This window comes from Platichthys flesus, chromosome 9 (genome assembly GCF_949316205.1).
Source record: "Platichthys flesus chromosome 9, fPlaFle2.1, whole genome shotgun sequence".
NCBI classification, from domain to species: domain Eukaryota; kingdom Metazoa; phylum Chordata; class Actinopteri; order Pleuronectiformes; family Pleuronectidae; genus Platichthys; species Platichthys flesus.
In genome coordinates, this window is record NC_084953.1 from 15,213,195 (window position 1) to 15,236,806 (window position 23,612).

At 41.5% G+C, this 23,612-nt stretch overlaps 4 protein-coding genes across 6 annotated transcripts; 3 read left to right on the forward strand and 1 right to left on the reverse strand.

The window, feature by feature from the left end:
* Window positions 1–2,602: 2,602 nt before the first annotated feature.
* On the reverse strand, window positions 2,603–3,417 carry si:dkey-51e6.1. Its single transcript, XM_062395585.1, has 3 exons — window positions 3,185–3,417; window positions 2,845–2,969; window positions 2,603–2,754 (listed from the first exon to the last, which is right to left on the reverse strand). The coding sequence occupies exons 1-3, from the start codon at window positions 3,324–3,326 to the stop codon at window positions 2,662–2,664; spliced, it is 360 nt and encodes a 119-aa protein (XP_062251569.1). The 5' UTR covers window positions 3,327–3,417; the 3' UTR covers window positions 2,603–2,661.
* Window positions 3,418–5,968: 2,551 nt separating this feature from the next.
* On the forward strand, window positions 5,969–10,686 carry sele (selectin E). The gene is made up of 13 exons (XM_062396150.1): window positions 5,969–6,033; window positions 6,135–6,207; window positions 6,328–6,729; window positions 6,863–6,967; window positions 7,213–7,404; window positions 7,514–7,705; window positions 8,157–8,342; window positions 8,451–8,657; window positions 8,908–9,099; window positions 9,211–9,402; window positions 9,633–9,812; window positions 9,915–10,044; window positions 10,143–10,686. Exons 1-13 carry the CDS (start codon window positions 6,031–6,033, stop codon window positions 10,201–10,203), a joined length of 2,115 nt encoding a protein of 704 aa, XP_062252134.1. The 5' UTR covers window positions 5,969–6,030; the 3' UTR covers window positions 10,204–10,686.
* A 1,665-nt stretch (window positions 10,687–12,351) lies between these two features.
* On the forward strand, window positions 12,352–14,704 carry LOC133960817 (E-selectin-like). Its single transcript, XM_062395660.1, has 5 exons — window positions 12,352–12,379; window positions 12,486–12,881; window positions 12,961–13,065; window positions 14,039–14,218; window positions 14,379–14,704. Exons 1-5 carry the CDS (start codon window positions 12,352–12,354, stop codon window positions 14,630–14,632), a joined length of 963 nt encoding a protein of 320 aa, XP_062251644.1. The 3' UTR covers window positions 14,633–14,704.
* Window positions 14,705–15,540: 836 nt separating this feature from the next.
* selp (selectin P) lies at window positions 15,541–21,838 on the forward strand. Of its 3 annotated transcripts, none has more exons than XM_062396362.1 (16): window positions 15,541–15,583; window positions 15,658–15,736; window positions 15,813–16,199; window positions 16,283–16,390; window positions 16,480–16,665; window positions 16,752–16,943; window positions 18,492–18,677; window positions 18,767–18,952; window positions 19,046–19,231; window positions 19,338–19,523; window positions 19,663–19,848; window positions 19,950–20,135; window positions 20,559–20,747; window positions 20,824–21,012; window positions 21,290–21,409; window positions 21,508–21,838. In XM_062396362.1, the coding sequence occupies exons 1-16, from the start codon at window positions 15,581–15,583 to the stop codon at window positions 21,570–21,572; spliced, it is 2,634 nt and encodes an 877-aa protein (XP_062252346.1). In that variant the 5' UTR covers window positions 15,541–15,580; the 3' UTR covers window positions 21,573–21,838. The 3 variants fall into 3 exon arrangements, with proteins under 3 accessions (XP_062252346.1, XP_062252347.1, XP_062252348.1); XM_062396363.1 differs by having other exon boundaries at window positions 21,293–21,409; XM_062396364.1 differs by lacking the exons at window positions 19,338–19,523; window positions 19,663–19,848.
* The last annotated feature ends 1,774 nt before the right edge of the window (window positions 21,839–23,612 follow it).

Genomic DNA, 23,612 nt, shown 5'->3' on the forward strand with positions numbered 1-23,612 from the left:
GGATGTCATTAACCATTTAAAGTACACTATTTGTACTCACTTCAGTAAATGAATTGAAGGTACCTTACTGTAAATGACATGGATGTTTAGGACTTCAGATTGTATTTAAATCAGTTAAGGAAAGGGTGTTTTTTATGCAAATGAAGAGTCGGGAATTTCTATTGGCTCTATAACAGACTCCATAAAGTCAGTGTCTATTGTTTTCTCTGATAAGATCTTGGATGAAGCTCTTCGTCTTTGCTGCAATCTTTGTTTCCCGACAGTCCAAGGTGTTTGGTGCTGCTGCAGGAAAGGAGAGACTTCTTGTTTAGGAAACGAGACTCCGCCTGAAGCTTGTCTCTCTTCAAACAATGATAATGGCATCACTTGTAACAGTATGGACTTTTAAACTTATATTTTTGTATATGTTTTTATAAATGAACATTTTCAATCGGTACATTTTGAACAGAAAAAAAAAATATAGTAATTCATGCCATAGGACAATTTTGAAATAAATGAGAGAAGGTGTTATTTAGTGGTTTGGTTTCTGTGGGATTGTAAAGATTATAAAGCCTGATTGACTGATTTGATCAATAGATAAGTCTTGTGTTTCATTTTAAAATAAATGCCATTAAACCCCAATTATAATATGTGTTTTCCAAGAAGTGGGTTGAGTTAATTGTCTAGTAATCCTTCTCCCTCCTGGGCTGACCTCCCTGTTTGTAGATAATAGAAAGGTTATCAGTTTACAGGAAACTGGCTCCGGATTTGGAGCTGGAACAGGAAGGAAGATCACTTTTTGGCTCTCTTTCTTTTTTAAGGTCACAGGGTAACTGGCAAATTGCAGTCAGCCTCAGTCTCTATGTTAGGTCTGCTGATGAGTTCAAGGCACATGGAGATTTCGCCGGTGTGTCGACAGTCCAATCTAATTATATTCCTGTAGTCTGCAGATTGTAGCGCCACACTTCCGTGGAATGTTTTCTCTCTAACTCACCAGGAAGGTGAATCACAAGGTAAAAAAGGAGGTAAGAGCAAGCATGTGATCCACTTCTGGTATACTTGTTTCCTTTAAGATGTGAGAATGTCATGTGGGAACTCCAGAGGAAAAGGAAGTAGACTCTTCTGCTTGGGAAAATCCACACTATACAGCACTGCTCATAAGTTGTAGACACTAAAAATGGATGTTCAAAAAAATGTCATCAATGTTTTTTTCTAACAAAAAATTCACACACTGTGAATCTCTCAACACAGAGACATTACAAAATCTGCACACCACCATATTTTTCAGAAAGTAGGAATACCGTTAAATTTACCTTAATGTAGAAGACTGACCTTAGCATATTTAAGACCTATAGTAGTCAATATATTAATGTATTTTAGACATTTCAAGACCCTGTTGAAACCCTGCTCTTCGTGTTATTCAAGAGTTACCCTGTGATGTGGCCTGAATAAATGTTGCAGGGCTCTTTGTGTTTCTTGTCTGAACGTTGACAGTTTCAACTTGTGCAAAGTGAAGGTTTACAAATACAAACCAGAGATTCTCTTTTGACAAGATTTCAAATCAGCCTACTCTTTAAAGTAATGTGAAGATCCCAGGTACTGACGAAACGGAGTGAGAACATCTCTAACATTTGACGAAGCTCAAGCAGTTCTTCTCTTTGGTCCAGATGGAAATATCTGAACTGGAGTGGCATAAAATGTTTGCAACCGTAAATGGTGGGCAGAGGAGGATCCTTTTAACGATGCCTTGACTTCTCCACTTGTGCAGAAACGTGTCAATGTGATTCAGTCACGCATTCATGGTTCTCAAATGACAGTTCATGATGATTTAAGTGACCCCAGACCTTTCATCTAGCGCCTCCAATAGGTTTAAGTCTGTGGTTTTAGCAGAAATGTGTCAATTACTATATAACACTAGACAATATAACGTCTCAGGGAATTTGGTACATGTGTACCCGTTAGTATGAATTCAAAGTTTTCTTTTTGTGAAAGCTATTAGAAAGTTTTGTCACAATCTTTTATTCACTCTGACTAAACCTTTTAATACCCTTTCTCATGTTAATATTCAAGCTGTGGTTGCCTTTTTTACAAAGCACTTTGTAACACTGTTAAGGGAAGTGTTACATAAATAAGCTGACTTATCTTTCTCTTTCAATCATGTTTTGATTATTCTTATCTTCGACATTTAGATCGGAGGCTCTTAGTCATTATTTTAATTTTGTCTCAAAGCCCTGTGGATGTTTATCATTGCTTAGAAATACTCACTAATGAAAGCACAAAACCATGTTGGCAATTGAAAGTGCTTTTTATCTGTTTCTTATTTTCTAAACCAGAAACTTTCCCTCAGGATAACAGGATATGTTATTTATTCTATTCAGTCCAACCCTTCCTGAGGGGACTTTACACTTGGCACATGGCTTGCAATTATGATTAGGGCCAAATTAACCCAGACTAAAATTAATCATTTTATTTTAGGGGAGTTCTTCTTAGTCACGTTTTAGGAGAAAGAAAATACGAAATGTTGAGTTGTATTATAAGAACCCCAGTCATATTAATCAGTATTGCTGCTTTCACAGGAAAGCAAGCAAATGTATCTGAATCAAATGATGTTTGGACAGAGGGCTCAAAACATTACTCAGTGCTTTTTATTTTTGGAACTGATAAATAAAGGCAGACATTTTACTATTTTTTGTCATCAGACCAGGTGATCTCGTAGCTGCTGAAGGCACTCTTCAACTTCTCTGCAGACACAGAATGGTCTGCTTTGCCAAAGGCCTGGAAATGAGTCAGAAGCACAGATATTATCACCTCAAACATATTGCTGCGTATTCGTCCTATAATGCTTTTACAATGACATGAACTTACAGTAGACTCTCCGAACACCCTGAGTTTCTTCTCTTGGCTGTTGTGCTCGATCTTCCCTCCTCCGAGGCATGTGCACTCCATCCCCAGGGCCTCCATGGCTGGGTTGACCTTCTCAAATATGTGATCTGTCAATAATTCAAGTCAAGATACACAATAGGATTTAGTTGCAGCACAGTCAAATACGCAAATGTAGCATTTTACAACTTGGGCATTATGGACTTTTGATAATGCAGATATTTAGCTTGAGAAGCGCCTGATCTGTGTATTAGCTCTGCACAGTGCACATACTTGCAGGACCCACTTGAGGCTTCTCTGCTGCAAACTACAGGGAGCAACTTACTGTGATACTCTGCACTTTTTGTGCCTCGGATTATGTCTTTGTGCACATCGACATCTTTCACTTTCACTCTGACCAGGATGTACTTAAATGTCCCTTCTGGGTCGATCTCCACCTCGGGGACTTTAGCCAGAGCGTCTGCCATTGTGATCGTAGCTCGAGTCAACACACCGGTGGATCTGGGACAACTCACAGGTTGACAGACAGAGAAAAGACAACATGGTGCGCGGTTTATTTTGGATCAGCACGTCAGCTCCATGTCTTAAAGAGACAGACCGTGTCAGCTGCGCCCCATCATTGCGCACGCGGGCGACCCCTATAGGCAGCAAGGAGCACTTTGTTTATGGCAGAGGAGTTCGCGACACAGAAATATAGGAATTCATTAAAATATTTAAATACATGAATAAATATATGTAGAAATAAATGAATGAATTAATAAATATATTAACAAATATGGAAATGCCCCTTTTCCTCACAAACTGCATTTATTTATATGTTTGCAGAAATTATTAAATGAATAAATGTTGAAATTAGCGAATGACTGAATAGTGTAGAAATTAAGTAAGTACAGAAAGTAAATTTCAGCGCATACAGTATTTATTTATTTAAACTTATGTTAAAAGTTGTGCTTCAGACTTTTCGCAATATGGAGACATTTTATTTCATCGCTGAACCTGTTTTGTCATTTCAGAGGTGAAGTTGGTAAAGATGTAGTTTTGACTCGAGGAAACTTCAGAAGTCAATGTGATGGATGTTTTTGCCATGCGTGCTTGAACCTCACTTCAGTGAATGGTCTCTCTAACTAGGATGGCACTCAGTGGAGTGTACCTCTGCCAATAAGGCCCAACAGTCACCTCCTGAAACAGAAATTAGATTGACCAGATTCAGGTATTTATAGGGCTCCACACCAAACTGCACACACTCATTAATAGCAGTCAACTTATCATACTTTTATTCACCATTCTCTATAGAAAAAAAGAAAAGAAAAAAAACATCTCAGAATTCTGTAAATCGGAAAAAAAAGGAAAGAAGAAGATCCGCCCTTTGACCCGAATCATCATTTGATTGGCTCTTCATTAACCCATACCACATGTTTCCGTCTAATATTGTGGAAGTGTTTTGTGTTTTTTTGAAACACTGTCTTATGTAAATATTTGTAATTGAAACAAAGTGCAATCAAAGTTTAGGTGTAGTAGAGGGTGTTTTATTATTGCATACTGTAATAATAATGTCATTTGGTAGTATTACCCACATAAACTTTAATTGCTGTAGGGGCATAAAACCAAACTGCCTTGTTTCTTATTGAAGCTGAACTCCCTCAGGTCTTATTCTGTGCAAGTTAATTAGAGAGTTTATATTCTTCATCTGAGGAAACCCTGGAGGTTCAGAGGCGTCATGTAACAATGGCTCCTGTCTGGTGTGCCGGGTCAGAGAGGAAGGATGTGACGTGTCACTTCCAGAAACCGTGGCAGCCAGCAGCCGCCACCTCAGGTCCTGCACCGGACATTTCCTGCCCCCGAGTGCTCATAAAAAAATACCCGTAAGAACTTGTTGGTTGCCACATCGTTGTTGTTCTTTCTCTCTCTGCTCTTTCATGTTTTGATGAGCACATCCTTTGACAGGACATGTCAATTCAGTTTTCTTTGAAAAGAGTTAAAAGCAAGTTCCAGAATTATGCACAGTCAGTTTGTCTGTTTGAAAACTTTGTACTTCACACCCATAAAAACTGCAGTTTCTCTCCCAATCCCCTTTTTATTTGTGAATGCTTGTGTGAACATACCTTCCCTAAGAAACTTCTCCTTATTCTTGTTTCCTGCAGTTGACATTGTCTTTTTGCCCAAGTGCTATAATTTGCCAAACTTTTAACTACATTATCAGAAAATTACCTCATTTCTAAAATCATTCATCATTTAAATAATTTTCTTTTGAAAAACCATTTAATATGTATGTTATGATGATGGCTATTGATTCATGTTTAGTTGATTTGTTATGTGATTTGTTAAAAGAAAGTAAATCCCCAAAATATGGCCATCTGTATTGTTCTTTGGATTACACTGAACTAAAATAAAGCAAACTAGACTAAACTCAAAGCACGAATTACTAGAATAAGGTAAAATACTCTATTACATGTATATGTCCTTGAATATTTTTTTTTTGTAATTACAAGTATCAGCAGCATCAAAATTAAAAGCACTCATTAGATATAATAGCCCTAATCATGTGAAACATAATTATATCATTTATATCATTTTAATATTGTTTCTGTTACATTAATTTGAAAACAGTTGAAGATGAATGATCTGGAGTCACGTCTAATTAATTAGAGAATACATTAAAACAATGCATCATATTTCATAATATGTGGTTCGGATGTTACATTCAAATTTGAAACTGTAAAAGTCAAACAAAGTCATTGTAAAAGTAAAGCATATAAAATATATCTGCAATGTGAGCATACATACTAAAGTAATGTACAACAGAAATATAATTAAATATAATACTAAATAGTAGTAAATACACTTAATCTCCACAACATCAACATTAATGATGAAATTTGCCTGTTTAACAGGCGATTATAATTGAAAAGGAATTTTTGGTTTCATAGTGAGGACATAAAAAACAGAGAGGGAAAGTTTCCAAGTCCCCCGGCGGGATGGGGTAGTGTTGGAGTGGGAGTGGGGACTTCCACTGAATAACCTGATTGTGACGAAAGGTTCCAGGAAACCTGGAGCAGGCCGATGAAGTGTATAAAAGCCAGCACCTCCGCACATCTCACTCACATTCCCACACACACTGAGAATAATTAGATACTATAAGTCTTCAGAAGGTCATTAGACATATCACTTAAAATGGTGAGTGCAGATGTATCTATTTAATGCAGGGGTCTTAGTGCAATTCATGTAATGGTTTGCTTTGTTGTCAACAAATTTATCCTAATGCAATATTTTTACAGGAGTTCTGCTTTGGATTATTTCCGACACGTGGATCCAAGATCTCATGGATCAGCCAGATGCTTCTTTGTTCAAGTATGTAAATAAAATGCAAAGAAGAATCTTTTCTATACTACTTCCAACATTCTGGATACCCATTATTTAAATTTCCCATTACCAGCGTACAATCTAATATGGTCCTTCTTCTGTCCTCAGTGCTGTGCATGTGGACTTCTGTGGAGAGCTGGTCTTACTTCTACTCCAACACCACCATGGATTGGGAGCATGCTAGATCCTGGTGCAGGGAGCACTACACGGACATGGTGGCCATCCAGAACCAGGACGAGGTCGGGCATCTCAACGCCTGGCTGCCCAGGCAACGCACTTACTACTGGATTGGGATCCGCAAGATCGACAATGTCTGGACCTGGGTGGGCACCAACAAGGCTCTGACAGCAGAAGCATCCAGCTGGGCAAATGGTGAACCAAACAACCGCAAGCAGAAGGGTTCCGGGGAGAGCGAGGACTGTGTGGAGATGTACATAAAGAGGGAGACGCAGCCAGGCAAGTGGAATGATGAGAGGTGCGGGAAGGAGAAGACCGCTCTGTGCTTCGCAGGTGAGCAAACGTTTGGACTCATAGGATATGTATTAATCATAACATTATGATTTATAGGATTTACTGATGTTGTGGTAAAAGAAAAGCTCAGAGAAACATGCAGGGTATGTAAAAGTGCTTCGTCTTTCCCCAGCGGCCTGTAAGAAGGACTCATGTGGCTATGGAGACTGCGTGGAAACCATCAACAGCCACACGTGCGCTTGTTTCGAGGGCTTTTATGGAGAGAAGTGTGAAGAGGGTAAGAAAATCCATTATGATGTTTTAAGTTGATGTGACTAAAGTGACTTAATTAAGTAAAGTAAAGTATTTAATGTGGCACCCTTCTCTGACCAAACTCACCAAGTGTTTTACATCATTAGAATATCACCAGAAAGTAGCATCACACTATAAATGAAAAACATGAAAAACATGAAAAGACAGTAAAAATGCAAAGATTTACAGTTAAGAGTTTATATTTAATTGTCTTGTTTTCTCTGTTGGCAGTTGTTAAGTGTGACAGGGAGGAGGTAACTGTCCCTTCAAAAGGAAGTGTCAACTGCTCTCACAAGTATGGAAACTTCTCCTTCGACTCATTGTGCGAGTATTCCTGTGAGGAAGGATACGAGCTGAGTATGTCGAGACCCCTGAGATGCACCGGCTCCAAAGAGTGGTCGGACCAGCCTCCTACATGTGAACGTGAGTTGAGCTGTATTGTAAAGCAAAAAATAATTAATATTTAATATGTAACAACACCCAGAGAAACAGAGTTTTATTCTCCCTGCTGAAATGTCCCTGTCATTCGCAGCGGTCCAGTGTCCGGAGCTGACTCGTCCTGAAGGAGGATCCATGGATTGCTTCACTCCTCTGGGCCCCTCCAGGTACCAGACCACCTGTGTGTTTGCCTGTGACGAGGGCTTCGTCCAAGCTGGTTCCTCCTCTGACACTCTGCACTGTGAGGCATCAGGACGTTGGAATGCCACGCAGCCGTCTTGTGTTGGTACGCTCACACATTTCTTTTATTGCCTCCGTTGTTTATTTTTACAAAGGAAAAGCTTTCTGATATAGAAATTCTCTATTCTTGATTCAGTGAGATTAACATTTTTGTCTTTCCTTGTTCATTGTTAGCTATATTACTGTGAGCAAAGCCACACATCCTTGAATATGGTTTAAAAAAATGGTCCTACAAGCATATTGTGTTCTTCAAAAAAGCTTAGAAAAAGGAAATTCCACATTATTTTTCATATTAAATGTTAGTATTGTTTGTAAATCACTAGTTTACTTAAAAATACATGAACAAATGAAAACGAATGACAGGACCCGGGCACTTGGACAGTTAGATCGATCCGCCCCTGGATCCAACACCCTTAAAGTGATTGAGAGCATTCTTTCTCTGTTCCTTTAAGACAATCAAGTTAAATGTACTTTTTGTTTTTTTGTTACGCTGTTAGCAATCACCTGTCAGAATCCAGAGGAAGCTCCTCACCTGATCACCACGTGCAGCAGCTCTCCCTCTGAGCTGCGGCTAGGCTCCACCTGCAGCTTCGACTGTGGAGCCGGCTTTGTGCTGCAGGGAGCTGACACCGTCCAGTGTTCTGGTGACGGGCGGTGGAACAGAGCCATACCTACCTGCAAAGGTATGGCAGCATATTTTCACACATATCTCTACTTACAGCACCACATACACTGAGCTTTTTCTCAGCCTACTTGTACAAGTCGTGACGACTCTTTCACTTCTTTTGTAGAAATGAAATGTCCTGCCCCCGAGATTCCAACAAGTGGCAGCATCTTCTGCAGCCTCCCTCTGTCCTCATCTGCATCTCCAGAGACCCCCCATCCACTTGGTATGGTCTGCAATTTTACCTGTGATGAAGGCCACGAGTTGGAAGGTGCTCCCAGCATGGAGTGTGATCATCCAGGCCAGTGGACCTCCTCACCACCCACCTGCACAGGTATCAACATGTAGCCTTTTTATGATGTTTAAGTTGATGTTACTAAAGTCACTTAATTAAGTAAAGTAAAGTATTAAAGGTTGAACCCTTCTCTGACCAAACTCACCAAGTGTTTTACATCATTAGAATATCACCAGAAAGTAGCATCACACTATAAATGAAAAACATGAAAAACATGAAAAGACAGTAAAAATGCAAAGATTTACAGTTTAGAGTTTATATTTAATTGTCTTGTTTTCTCTGTTGGCAGCTGTTAAGTGTGACAGGGAGGAGGTAACTGTCCCTTCAAAAGGAAGTGTCAACTGCTCTCACAAGTATGGAAACTTCTCCTTCGACTCATTGTGCGAGTATTCCTGTGAGGAAGGATACGAGCTGAGTATGTCGAGACCCCTGAGATGCACCGGCTCCAAAGAGTGGTCGGACCAGCCTCCTACATGTGAACGTGAGTTGAGCTGTATTGCAAAGCTAAAAAAAATGATAATATTAAATATGTAACAACACACAGAGAAACAGAGTTTTATTTTCCCTGCTGAAATGTCCCTGTCATTCGCAGCGGTCCAGTGTCCGGAGCTGACTCGTCCTGAAGGAGGATCCATGGATTGCTTCACTCCTCTGGGCCCCTCCAGGTACCAGACCACCTGTGTGTTTGCCTGTGACGAGGGCTTCGTCCAAGCTGGTTCCTCCTCTGACACTCTGCACTGTGAGGCATCAGGACGTTGGAATGCCACGCAGCCGTCTTGTGTTGGTACGCTCACACATTTCTTTTATTGCCTCCGTTGTTTATTTTTACAAAGGAAAAGCTTTGTGACCTTAAGTTGTTAGGCCCCTCTATGGCCCCTGATATAGAAAAGATACAGGGTGGCCTCCATCACAATACATATCCCAGATTTCAATATGTAGCCTTTTTATCTGCTCCTTTGGTCGTTTTGACGTGGTCACAAAATAAGATATGGCTAAATTATTCTTTTCCATCAGCTCTAAGGTGCCCGTCGCTCGAGGCTCCAGAAAATGGTCACATCGACTGCTCAAACAGCGATCCCGTGTTCAACACTCAGTGCTCCTTCACGTGCACCCCAGAATACTCACTGGATGGGCATGAGCTGCTGAACTGTGATCGCCATGGCAACTGGACTGGGGAGAGACCCACCTGCCAAGGTAAAAAAAAACTAAAAAAACTCAAGAATTTTTAATATGATATTGAAAGAGAAGTTTGCATTTGAAAGGACAAATAATTTAGGTTTTGTAATGTTTCCACAGCTTCCCCATCCAAGTTGAGTGCTATAGCCTCTGGTGTGGCATCAGGGGCCGCACTGATAAGTGGTCTGTCTCTTGCTTTTTGGATCCTGAAACGACTGAAACTGAGGAAAGACACATTTGAGCTGAGCAGGTTAGATGAGCCTTCACTTTTCTAAAGCCATTTAGTATTTTCATAAAAAGTTAGTGAAATTGCAGTGCTCATGCGCTTTTGTTTGTCTTTCCTCACAGCAACTCCGACATAGAGGCCCCTCCCCAGGTCTACAAAAACAGCCTTGACAGTCTCATATAGAGATACACTCAGGATCTTCGGGGCCAACTAAGGACAACGATAGGCTGTGTGTCTTTAACTTATCTGTGTGTGAGTCACTGGACATAGTAATGTCCTCAATGTGAATCCTCGTTGTTTGTATAAATCTTTTTTTAGTTTGATAGCAGGAAAATCCCAGTATTTCAAAGCTATCAGGGGTGAGAAGAAATGTTTTCTTTAGAACTTTCCATTCATTTCAATGAGTTTTTGTAGTGTTGTTCGGACATGTACACTAAATCCTCCCAAGGGGGATTCTATATAGAGCATATTGTTCTGCTGCTTCATGTACATGATGGAAATATGCTTCTATTCATGTTATTGCAAGTGTTACATAACATTGTGAGTGTGGTTGGACTGCTGTGTTATTCCCGACCTGTGAATACTTTTCTATATTGATGCCAGTATTTATATACCTATTTATTTAATGCATTTGAACTGTCAATAAATATTTATGAATCAACCTTATTCATGTTTTGCTTTTTAATAGAAACCTTCAATGTGAGGATGTCGATGTGCAGTGTCAGTAAACTATAAATTCGTGGGAGTTAGAGTTAGAGCCTCAGGTGTCACATAAGGATGCATTCAAAAGCTTCCTCAAGTGCAAACCCCATGCTAAGTAGAAAACATACAGGCCTCAACTAAGACGACACCAAGTGACACAAGATACTCACTTAAGCAAATAGTTTAATCCTTGTGGATTTATTAAGTGTGATGACTGTATTTCTATATTATTGTTCTGTATATGGTCATTTATCTTGTTTCATTTTTATGCTCATATAGATCGATGAGTCTCAAATAATGCTAAATAAATTCACAATCGGAATCAGAATCAGAAATCTGTTATTGGTATAAATATATATACGGATAAGTATATTTTCACATACAGGAGATTGACTTGGTGTGGTAGGTGCATAGGACATAAAACAACAAGATATACAATTAGACAAAGCAACTACTGAAAATTGGCAAAAGAGCAAATATTAACAAATAGCAAAAAAAATAAGAGACCAGTGTTTTATGAAATAGAACAATAGTTAACTCTCCACTACTATGACCTAAATGCTCTGTGATATAAATATACTTTGCTTTGTTCAAGTAGAGCTATCAATTCTGCAAACAAGACACAGACGTGTTCCCATACATTTACGCTGACATCGCAGGATATCATGTGATTTTTTTCAAGGGTCCAGGAAGAACCTTTTCCAAACACAACACAGACCTCTAGTCTGTCTCTGTCCCCGTGCCCCATTACCAGGGTCAAGACAGAGCATAATAGCAGTGAGATATATCTGAGCCAGGAAGGCATATAGTGCTGGTCTGATCTGTTTCAAAGATTATCACAATTGTTTTCTACCTTTATGTATTCTGAGTCTTCTGCATCAGCACATTAGTGGGGACAGAAGTAGATTTGACATCTGGTGACAATCTGGTTGAATGATTTTCTGAACTCATTACACATCAGGATGCAGAGAGCAGCAATGTTCCTAAAAACTGTTGATGTAGGAAACTGAAAGTTACACATTTGAACAAGTGAAAGGCGTCGCTCCATGGGGCCATGAACAGAGAGGGAATCAGCAATTTTGGGCACAGTCTTGCTTTTGGTCCTAAAGTTCGGATGGTTACAAAAATATATTGTCTTAATGTTGGCTCCAATATTCACTATTTTACTCGCCTTAAATGATTTTAATTTGAAATGAGTAATTGTTTTTCTTGTTTCTGATCCCTTTCATGGTTTTTTTCCATGCAAGACTAAACAAAAAAAATCTGCCCCTGAGTCCACCTTTACCAAAAGCATGCAGGGTGCAATTCCCAAAAGCTGTGCTCAAGTATAATACGTCATTTAGGTCGTTCAGTCAATCAGTCATCACACACATTCATGCTGCACAGTAAACATCCAGGTATTCTCCAGTAATGTTGGACTGATTTGCCTGAGAGAAATATAAAAGTCTCACACTGATCCCTGATTTGCACCATTTGTGCCACTTTCAGGTTGCCCTGGTTTAAAGATTGATGTAAGGGGGAAAAATATGATTCAACTTTAACTAAACAGTTTATAAAATAATTCAGTAATTAATTGCTGGGTAAGTGATTCTTCTTCTTCTTTTTCTTCTTCTTTTTCTGAAGCTGAAAATGCAGTGGACTCTAATCCTCCTACTTGGTGAGTATTCTTTTAAATAGAAACATGTTGTTTATTGACAGGAAACATGACAAAACTGTGCATGAACTCTGTCTAATTGGATAGTTTCGTCATATTGTCCTATCAGGTAGCTCCTTGGCTGAAACTACTTGGGGCTGGACGTACCACTATTCAAACACAACCATGACCTGGGCCGAGGCTCGAAAGCACTGCACAGACAATTACAAAGACATGGTGGTCATCCAAAGCCAGGAGGAGAATGACTTTCTTGTCTCCCTGCTGCCAAACAGAACTGGGACACCATATTATTGGATTGGAATCACCAAAACCCACATGAATGAAACCTGGACCTGGCTGGGCAACAACAGCACGTGGATCGGCAACGAGTCGTGGGCAGAGAACGAGCCCAACAATAACTACAGCACAGAGTTTTGTGTGGAGATCTACGTCAATATAGCCAAAAGCCGAGGGAAGTGGAATGATGAGAAATGCTCCAATAAGAAATATCCCGTTTGTTACAAAGGTAAAAAAACTGATAGTTTTGTAGTTGTTGAAGTTTCAAAAGTGGAGGAGGATTTAGTGTTGCACTTTTTTCTTGACAGCCCAGTGTAACGACACAGCATGCGGCCGAGGAACATGTCGGGAGACGATCAACAGCATAACCTGCCACTGTGAACCTGGATTTAAAGGAGACAGGTGCCAAACAGGTGAGAGGAGCGAGCTCTTTAAAAAACACGGTAGTAAAGGTCAGCCTGTGCAAAAAAAATTGATTTCAAAGAACAAATGGCAAATTACCGAATGTAATGTAATCAATCAAAACATGTGTATTATAATAAATTGTGTTACGATTATCTAATAAACATGTTTTTTATCCATTTAAAAAATGTCTGTATCCAACATTTTCAGCTCTGCTTTTTCAAAATTATTAAACAATACACAACTTATTCTAATCAGTGCTGACCAGTGCTAACATGTTCTAACATGTGCTAACCAGTGCATAGTGTAATTACATCCAACCATGTTTAGGGTTGTTCAGCTATGACTGAACAATTGGTTCTCAGCGGAGGGGTTTAGCAAATGGTCCATTTTCAACCATGCCCTGGTGTTCACCTCTGCTCTGGTGATTTTTAAAGTCTGCAACTTCTCTGCTACTTCTCTAGCTTATCTCATTATGTGATGACAGGCAGACAAAACAGCAATGAGGTGGTGGACAAAACACACGATTTAGCAAACAAACCTCCCCACAGGTGGTGGAGACCAAAAACAGAGCTACCACGAGATGGCTTTTGGATTCAAATTCATTTGGTGCACACAAAGACAAATTGATAATGTTTCAAATGGGAGTTGTTTGCTATTGTCTCTAGTGCCCTCAAGTGGCCTAAAATCAGCTTTTGCAGGTTTTTCACAGGTTGTTGGTATTGTTTTTTTATTTTTGGAATTATATCTATTATTCTGCAGAATGTCCTCTCCCCTGGCTCCCCTCACTTGACATTGAGTCTTAACGCGGCCGTCATCAACCCCTTCATCTGTTTCCTTTGTTTCCTTAGGTCAGGCTGAGGATCCTGTCATAAGTACTGATCAAAAATACTAACATCAGCATGTTTCTGCACCCTAAACAATAGATTTGTGAGACATTACATAACTGCATCCCTATTAAACTTTAACCTGTTTGCCCCACAGCGGTGGAATGTCCTCATCCGCCCCAGAGTGATAACAGAGACCTAAGCTGCTCAGAGGGAAAGCAGACATTTAACTCAACCTGTCAACTAAAATGCCATCTCGGCTTCATGCTGACGGGGTTATCAACCATTACCTGTGGGGCCAATGGGGACTGGAGTGGCCCAAGACCTATTTGCACAAGTAATTGATTTAATTTATACGTTTTAAAAAATATCTTTAAATAAGAATAAAACACATCAAAACCACGGGTATTACATAGGTGCAGAAGTACTGTCTTGTTTAGAAAAATATCTTTTAGGTATTGTATGACATATTAAGACGTTTGTTTGACTTTTCTCAGGCTATAAACATGCTCTTCTAGCTGTGGTTGGGTGCGGCGCCCTCTCAGCCGTCTGCTGCGTCTGTTGTTGCTGGATGAAACGCAGAAAAAGTCAGTGTTTCTCCACCACTTTCAATAGAAATCAGAGATGCAATGCAATCTTATTGCAACACTTCAATCTGTTTGCCCGTTCATTTCTTGCAGGGAAGAAACTTGCCCAAGGAAGGTCAGTGTTGAAATACGACATATTTGTACAAAGCAGTTCCACCCACTGACGCACCATTTGTGGCCTTCGGGATTTAGAAAGTTGATTTACAAACATGAGAGTAACTTTGAATCTGCTTGTTGTTCATAGGCAGCCTGAAGAAGTCACATGCCCATCCAGTGAGGTGCATGGATAAAGGAACCTTGTGTATGTCTTATTAAAGTAGATACACAATGACCCAAATGCAGTAACTCATATTAATTATATTACATTTTTATTAAGAACACTGCAGTCACTGGCTGCACATGCTATATGCAGAGATGTGTTGGATAAGCAAGTTAAATATTCAGTTAAATATATTGTATTTTAAAATCTGATTTGAATATAGAACGTAAATAGATTGTTTATGTGATAGTTTATCAGGTCATGTGTATGTAACCTCTTAACATGCTTTAAATAACATCAGAGTCCAATTTCTGCTGTATCTTTGTTAAATATAAATGTTTGAATAAAATAAAATACTTTCTAAACATTTATATTAGTGTATATATGTATGTCTGCGTGTGTTTGTTGTCCCAGCATTACCCTGTAAGGGGGACCTATATCTGTTTTCACAGTCACCTTCCCCATCTTGAAATTCATTACATTTTATATGTATTACATTGTATATTTTTTTTAGGTTAGGTTTAGGTTCAGGTTTAGGATTAGGATTAGGATTAGGATTAGGATTAGATTAAGGTTAAAGTTAAGGTTAAGGTTAAGGCTAAAGTTAAGGTTACAGTTAGGGTTAGGAAATATGAGTCGATGTAATGTCCTCTGAAATAAGTGTGGGTGTGTGTGTGTGTGTGTGTGTGTGTGTGTGCTTGAGTGTGTGTTTGTGTGTGTGTGTGCATGTGTGTTTCCGGAGTGTTATGGGTGGCAGGGTGATAACAGGAAGTTATGGTAAAAGTGTGATTACAAAATCATTGACTCACTCCATGAAGGACATTTGATACATGAGTGACTGGACACATATCAAATGGTAGGACCTGTGAATTCTCTCATACATTTACACAATGCAATTGTGAGAAAAATGTAATAATACTTTTATTTCAGATGTCTCAAGAGTCAGTTGACATTCAACAAACTCTGCATCACAGGGTGCTGATAGCTGCATTGATTATCTTTACCCAAGGTAGGTTTTTGTAATCGGGCAGTCTCCAATCTCTTTGCTCAACCAGTTCACCTTAGTTTAATCATCCATATCTTAGACCTTAGCAGCGGAGGAGGAGCACAGGCATGGAACTACAACTACAGCATCAGCCCAAACCGGAGATGGCTGCAGGCCCGCCAGTGGTGTCAGGAGCACTTCACAGACATGGTGACCATCCAGAGCCAGGAGGAGACGGACTTCATCAACAATCTGCTGCCGTTTAACCCAAAATATTACTGGATAGGCGTCCGCAGAGTGGATGGAGCGTGGATAAGGGTGATGACCAATGAGACTGTCCCAGAAGACGCCCAGAACTGGGCACCAGATGAGCCGGATGACTTAGTGGGTCAGGACTGTGTGGAGATTTATCTTAAGCGGGAGATAGAAGTAGGCATGTGGAACAATGAGAAGTGCAGCAAAAGGAAGGGAACGGTCTGCTACTCAGGTAAACCACTTAAAATCGTGTTTGATCAACACATGTAGCAACTCTTATCATAGCATGTAAGATTTCTGTCTGTTTGCCTGTAGCCTCTTGTACACAGGATTCCTGCAGTGCACATGCAGAGTGTGTGGAGACTGTAGGGAACCATACTTGCCAGTGCCATCCTGGTTTCCATGGCCCACGCTGTGAAGAGGGTCAGCTAAGATTTGTTATATTAAAACCAGTCACGGCCTCTTTTTCATGAGTTTTCATGATGGTAAAAAACATAATTTTCTCTCCACAGCAATCGAATGCAAACCCTTGCTGGATCCTGAACAAGGTTCTCACCAATGTTTCTGTCCCTACGGGTGCAATCGGTTCAACTCTTCCTGCAGTTTCCACTGTGAACTTGGTTTCCACTTGGTAGGCGTGCCCCAACTCTTGTGCCAAACCAGTGGACATTGGAACCACCGTGTACCTCTGTGTCAAGGTATGGCCACCGGACATAAATAATATTAAAATAAATGCTATTTCAGATGTTAGACACAAGGAAAATAATTTCACCGCCTCTTGTAGTTGAACAGTGTCCAGTTCTGAACCACACCAACAGCAGTGGCGGTCGAATGAACTGCAGCCACCCCATCGCAGATTACAGCTACAACTCCACCTGTGAGGTCAGGTGTGACGAAGGCTATGAACTCAGTGGAGACGGCCACATACGCTGTGACCACACCGGCCAGTGGACAGCCAGTGTCCCAGAATGCACAGGTAAAATTATAGGTTTTTTTTACCTTGAATTGATAAATATGACCAAAAGAAGGGGCTTCCTTCAGAGGTTGCATTTACATTACATTACATTACATGTCATTTAGCTGACGCTTTTATCCAAAGCGACTTACATTTTTTTTTTTAGAACACTCATCATTTTATGAGGGGCCATCTAGGGGTTCAGTATCTTGCCAAGGACACTTAGGCATGCAGATGGGATAGAGTGGGATTCGAACCGGCAACCTTCTTGTTGCAGAGCACCCGCTCTATCCCCTAGGCCACACTCGCCACATTTAGAGACTGTACCATTTCAAAGGCTCCTTCAAATGTGGCTGACAGATGCATCCTTCCATCCAACGGGTGGATCCTTCCCGGCCCAACCGGATTCATTGCGCTTCAGTGATTAACTGTTTTTCAAACAGATAACGGCGCCAGCGAGCGACAAGACGTCTGACGCTTGAGTCTCAGAGTTCAACTCAACTGAACAACTGTAAACATGTGGAAAAATGAAGGGGTATTATCTTGTCATTACTATGTTACAAGAATAGGGCAGGACAAGCTGGTGATGTTCACGGAAGTCTTGTGCAGACCGGTCCATCTTGTTTGAGTTTGACCAACAAAGACCACTTCTTTCAGAGGATGCAGTATGGGGTCCTTGAAATGAGACACAGCTCTAGTTTGGTGACTTTTAGGCAGCGTGGGATCATGAGAGTTGCTGATCAAAGCAGACATGATGCAATTAAAAGGGACATAACGAAAAATCCTTTTATCTTGAACTAAATTCAAACATTTTGCATAATGTGAGTACACAAGTCTTAAAAAATGCACCTTAGAAGTCAAGTCGATTTTTAGACATTTTTAGGATTTTTTTTTTACATATTATAACATGTTCTTCATTTATTAATAATTAAATGTGCTTGAAACTTGTAAAATACTTATTTTTCTGTATTGCTTGGCCCCTGTTAATAGATTGAATGCAGCCTTTTACTAATACTTAACTTGCCTCAGTGTTACATCCTGTCTGTGCAGCCCGGAGCAGGGGCAGGTCACACCTGTCAGCACTATACTTCACACTTCTTTTTATCTGCATCGTCCAAACAATGCAGTGATTTACTGTCGCTGTTTTCCCTGACCATTAATCATGTCAGCGTGATTATTCATGCCACCACCTCATGCTCATGCTATGCGTATAAAGGAAAAGTTATGGGAAGTTGATTTGCATTGAGTGGGCTTTGTGTTGTGTCTGTATCCCACCATAGTAAAAAAGTGCGGCCCCATTTTCTCTCCTCACACGGGCAACATGACATGCGTGTACACTGTGGAGCCTTTCATCTTCTGATCATGGTGTGACTTCACCTGCATGGAAGGTTACTACCTCAGCGGAAACAGCACACTCACCTGTCTGGCGTCAGGACAGTGGAGTAAACCTACACCTACATGTGCAGGTGTGACGGCAGGAGCTGTCATTTGTTCCCTGAAGGCAACACAAGCTTTCTTAAAATGTACAAAGTTATCCACTGATGAGTTATAATGTTATCTCCTATTCAGTGGTGCAGTGCAACAGCCTAGATGTTCCACCTCATGCCTCCATACAATGCCAGGGCCCTTTGGGAGAGTACAGCTATGGCTCAATATGCACTGTGCAATGTGAAGAAGGATTTGAACTGATCGGCACAAACAAGACAAAATGTTCCTCACAGGGCGACTGGAGTCACGCCCTTCCTCTCTGCCAGGGTATGAGCACACATTACTAAGTGATGAAATACATATTAAGTAGGATGGGGTCAATATAACAGGTCTTTTATTTTATGTTGGTCCTTCAGCTAAGAGGTGCATTCCCCCAAATCCACCCTCTCACGGCTCCATTTCCTGTTCCGACCCAAATGGTTCCTTCCGTTTTGGTTCTCGATGCACGTCGACCTGTGACGAGGGATTTCTCCTGAATGGGACGTCCAGCGCTGAGTGCACCTCTCTGGGCTCATGGAACGCAGACATCCCACGTTGCCCAGGTGAAGAAAATGCTTAATTGGCTGGAAAGATTGATTGCACTCAGGTTCCACATTTTAGTATATTGTACTGACCCTCTCTCTGTTCCCCTCCAGCTAGAACATGTCCCACTTTGAACTCTCCAACCAATGGTTCTTTATCCTGCTCCCATCCCCATGGAGAGTTCAGGTTTGGGTCTCGGTGCACATCAGCCTGTGTGGAGGGTTTTCTCCTGAATGGGACGGCTGACACAGAATGCACCTCTGTGGGCTCATGGAACGCAGACACCCCACTTTGCACGGGTAGAAAAACATAAATCCCTTTACTCTTTTATTTGAAATCAACAGAAGAGCTTTTAATTGAATGATTAAGTAAAATGACTGTGTATCTTTACTGTTTGTCCCCCAGCTAAGAGATGTCCGTCTCTGAACCCTCCCTCTCACGGCTATTTATCCTGCTCCGATCCTCATGGAGAGTTCAGATTTGGTTCTCAGTGCACGTCGTCCTGTGAGGAGGGTTTTGTCCTGAATGGGACGTCCAGTGCTGAGTGCACCTCTGTGGGCACATGGAACGCAGACATCCCACGTTGCCCGGGTGAAGAAAATGCTTAATAATTACATCTTGATCTGTAGCTCAGTTTGAATTTCATGGTTTATTGATTGATTGCACTCAGCCTACACATTATAAATCTAAAATATGTCATTGGACTGTCCCTCTCTCTGTTCACCTCCAGCTAAAAGATGTCCCACTCTGCACTCTCCAACCAATGGCTCTTTATCCTGCTCCCATCCCCATGGAGAGTTCAGGTTTGGGTCTCGGTGCACATCAGCCTGTGAGGAGGGTTTTCTCCTGAATGGGACGGCTGACACAGAATGCAACTCTGTGGGCTCATGGAACGCAGACACCCCACTTTGCACGGGTAGAAAAACATAAATCCCTCTTTTATTAGAAATCAACAGAGGGTCTGGTAGTTGAATGGTTCAGTAGCATGACTGTGTATCTTTACTGTTTGTCCCCCAGCGAAAACATGTCCGGCTCTGAACCCTCCCTCTCGCGGCTCTTTATCCTGCTCTGATCCCCATGGAGAGTTCAGGTTTGGTTCTCAGTGCACTTCAGACTGTGAGGAGGGTTTTGTCCTGAATGGGACCACGGACACTGAGTGCACCTCTCTGGGCACATGGAGCACAGAACCACCACATTGCTTGGGTAAAAAGCGTCTTTTTTCTTAGACAATGACTACACGTCTTTTGCAAAGTAGAGCATTTAAATATGCGTCCCTCTCTGTCCACGTCGTCCTGTGAGGAGGGTTTTGTCCTAAATGTGACGGCTGACACTGATATTCTCTGGGCACGCGGAGCAGAGGAATAGCCCACCGTCAGGGTAATAAATCAGAATATGGGTTTTGCACTTGGCAGATATTCCCCCCTGTTGGGCATATTTATCTGTTGTACACACCTGTCTTTTAGAATGGGATCAAATGCAATAATTGTGTCATAAGCAACGGAGATATGATATTAACTTTCCATACATGGAACCAGTGCTCTACAGGAAATATTCCATTTTACACTTTGTTTCACAAAATGAGGTTTGTTTATACAGAGGCTGGCGCTCACACTTTGTTATTCACAGCACGTCCATGCCCCCTATTGGCCGAAGCGCCACAACATGGGAGGATGAACTGCAGCCATCCACACTCCCCTTTCAGCTACGACTCCCACTGTGACTTTGGATGTACTGAGGGATTCTGGCTGAGAGGAACTCCCACTGTGACGTGCAATAGCTCAGGCCACTGGAGTCGGGATCTACCCACCTGCGAGCGTGAGTGCCCACAAATGTACCAGTTTTGTTCTGGTGATCAAGCATCTGTAGGAGTAACAATGTCTGCCCTGTCCAGTTGTACAGTGTGAGGTCATCCGTGCCCCGTCTCTACCCCTGTCTGTGAACTGCTACCACCCTCTGGGCAACTTCAGCTTTGGCTCCCAGTGTCTTTTCACCTGTAAAGGCAGATTCTCCCTGAATGGCACTGAGGTGCTGCTCTGCTCGTCCACTGGGTTTTGGAGTGACGATCTGCCAAACTGCACAGGTAAATAAAAAAACGAAAACTGATTCTTTACTAACTTTTATAATAAATTATAGTATTAGTACACCCCTAAACCCCTCAGTTTAGGGGTGTTTAAAATTGATAAACACCCCTAAAATTGTTTATCAATTTTAGGGGTTGATAAACACAAATAAAATAAAATCATTAATCAAACATAACAAAAAACATGATAAAATAAGGTCAAAAAATAATAAATAAATAAAAATATGCAGACAGAAATGTTAAAGACACATATTGACTGGGATTTGTATGCCTGTAGAAGATCTGCCGGTGGGGGCGGCCATGTTGATGTACCCGGTCATCGCTGCGACCTCTGTGCTCGTGCCACTCGCCCTGATCGGACTGGCTGCGTTGATTCTGACACAATTCAAGAGAAAAGGTGAGACCTGTATTGTGATCATGATGAGCAGTTACACAAATGCACACACATCACATTGTGGCACATCAACACTCATAATGTCGTCTGACCTTTTTCAGGAAACAGAGCCAGGTCTGATGGGTCATTGTGGGAAGAGAGAGAGAATCCAGCATTTGAGTTTTGATTTTTTTTGTGTTGATGCTTTTGTATTGATTACGGATGAGGGTGTTGTTTGTTGTTATGTTGCAGTTAATTTTCTCACTCTCATACATAGACATATTATTTTCTGCATGTTAATTTAATATTGTCAAATTTTATAGATTTTATCTATATTTACGTAGCAGCTTTGAAATGAGCCCAGGTTTTCTGCTCCCCCTGCTCTGTGTATGATTATTTGTAATTTTGTATTTTTAATCTGTGCAAAAAAATTAAACTATTTCTGCAACTTCATGCATGCTGTTTAACATTCACTATAACGTCTGCCCAGAGAGGCTTCAAAATCTAAATAAAAAAAAAATTAAATATATAATGCATGAAAAGCTTTGTCCTTGTTCTTAGAAAGCTTTAAATCCTATATAGTAAATATTGATTTGTTCCCTGCTTGTCCCTTAAACTGTATTGTTACTTGATTTATCAATACATTTTAACCATCACTCCTTTCCTTTATTCATTCATTCATCTTGATTAACCACACAAATTAAGCATCTGATCGATGTTGACATACTTCAAGCAGTGTCCTGTGTGATGGGGAGACCCCGTCCTCTCGGTGCCCTCTCCAGCAGCTCTGGTTACCCACAATGCTGCTGGGTCGGACAGAAGAGGTGGCCGAGAGCCTCTGAGATCGCCAAACTGCCGCAAAGTGTCAATTTAGCACATCTATTGGCCCGAAAGCTCCTGTCACTGAGTGGCGAGGAGGTGATCTATTATCAGTCTCAGCTTAATGTGTCACACTGGGCGCAGATCCAACATTTACGGGCAAATTACTAACCCCGCCCTAACTGTATGATATTTCAAACTAAGAATCACATGGCATTGCATGTAAGGGATGATATAGTCAAATGAATTGTCTTCGGGAAGTATGAAAATCAATGGCTGTGCATCTTCTATTTGTATCTGTGCCAATAATGCACCAGTAATATGCCCACACACTTTAAATATGTGCTGCAAACGGCCGCTCTTCAGCAAAGCATGTGCATCTGTCTCGGCGCTGCAACAGCATGACGCCAATTAAAGCGGTTAAAAGACAGAGGGTTTGTGGTGTGTGTCTGGCATGAAGGGTGCAATAAATAACCGAACTGTTGACAGGAAACTGTTTGGCTACCGTCAGAATAATAATGAGGTTATTGCTACCCGCTGCGACCGTATGATCACAGTTTGATTATTTCTCTCATCCCACCCACTGCTGCTGGCAGCCATACGTACAGTGTTGTGCCAACGCTGCACATACTCGTGCATGAGAAGGGAAAAGGCCCTGCAGGGGAGCACATTGGCTTCCTTCCTTGGTGTTTAATCTGGCTTTACTCCCTTCACCCACCTCTGAAGGTACAAGCCAATGTATTACGATACATAAGTCCATGTAAGAGGGTTGTTCCTCCCTTATACATGAGCATGCACACGTGCAAATGGCAGCCGGCACTTGGAGCAGATACAGACTCAGATACAAAGGCAGACTCACACACAGTATACTCCGCTGCACCTCTGTAGCTCGGGTTGGCAGTAGCATACCACGGTGACAGACAGTTAGATTGTTCCTGACCATTGACTTGCGCTCTCTGCTCTTCAAGGTCTGATTTCATAGTGGGGAATATGAGATGGGTCCAGGAGAGGGTTCACAGCCGGGGCAAGGAGGCACTCCATACAGTGGGGCTTCATATCTCTGTGTCACCCTGGGCATTCTCCCCTGACACAGCTTTCAGCCCCTCCGTTGTCCAGAACCCCATCCCCCCCCCCCGCCCTGGGTTTTCTCAACCTCTCTCCCCCAGGATTCGGTGCATTCCAGCTGGGCTCAGTGCCTGGGTGGTCCCCCTCGACTGGAAGGAAGGAAAAGACAGAAAAATGCAGCGAGGGCCTTTGACCGCGAGGAGCACAATGTGAGCGTTGATGACGGCGGCGTGGATGTGATGCTTACCTGCCACTGACCCATGCCGCTGTCATAGCCCTGTTACAATCTGATGATCCAGCCAGCAGCCAGGAGAAGATGCCTCGCTGACCCGTCACCTAGATC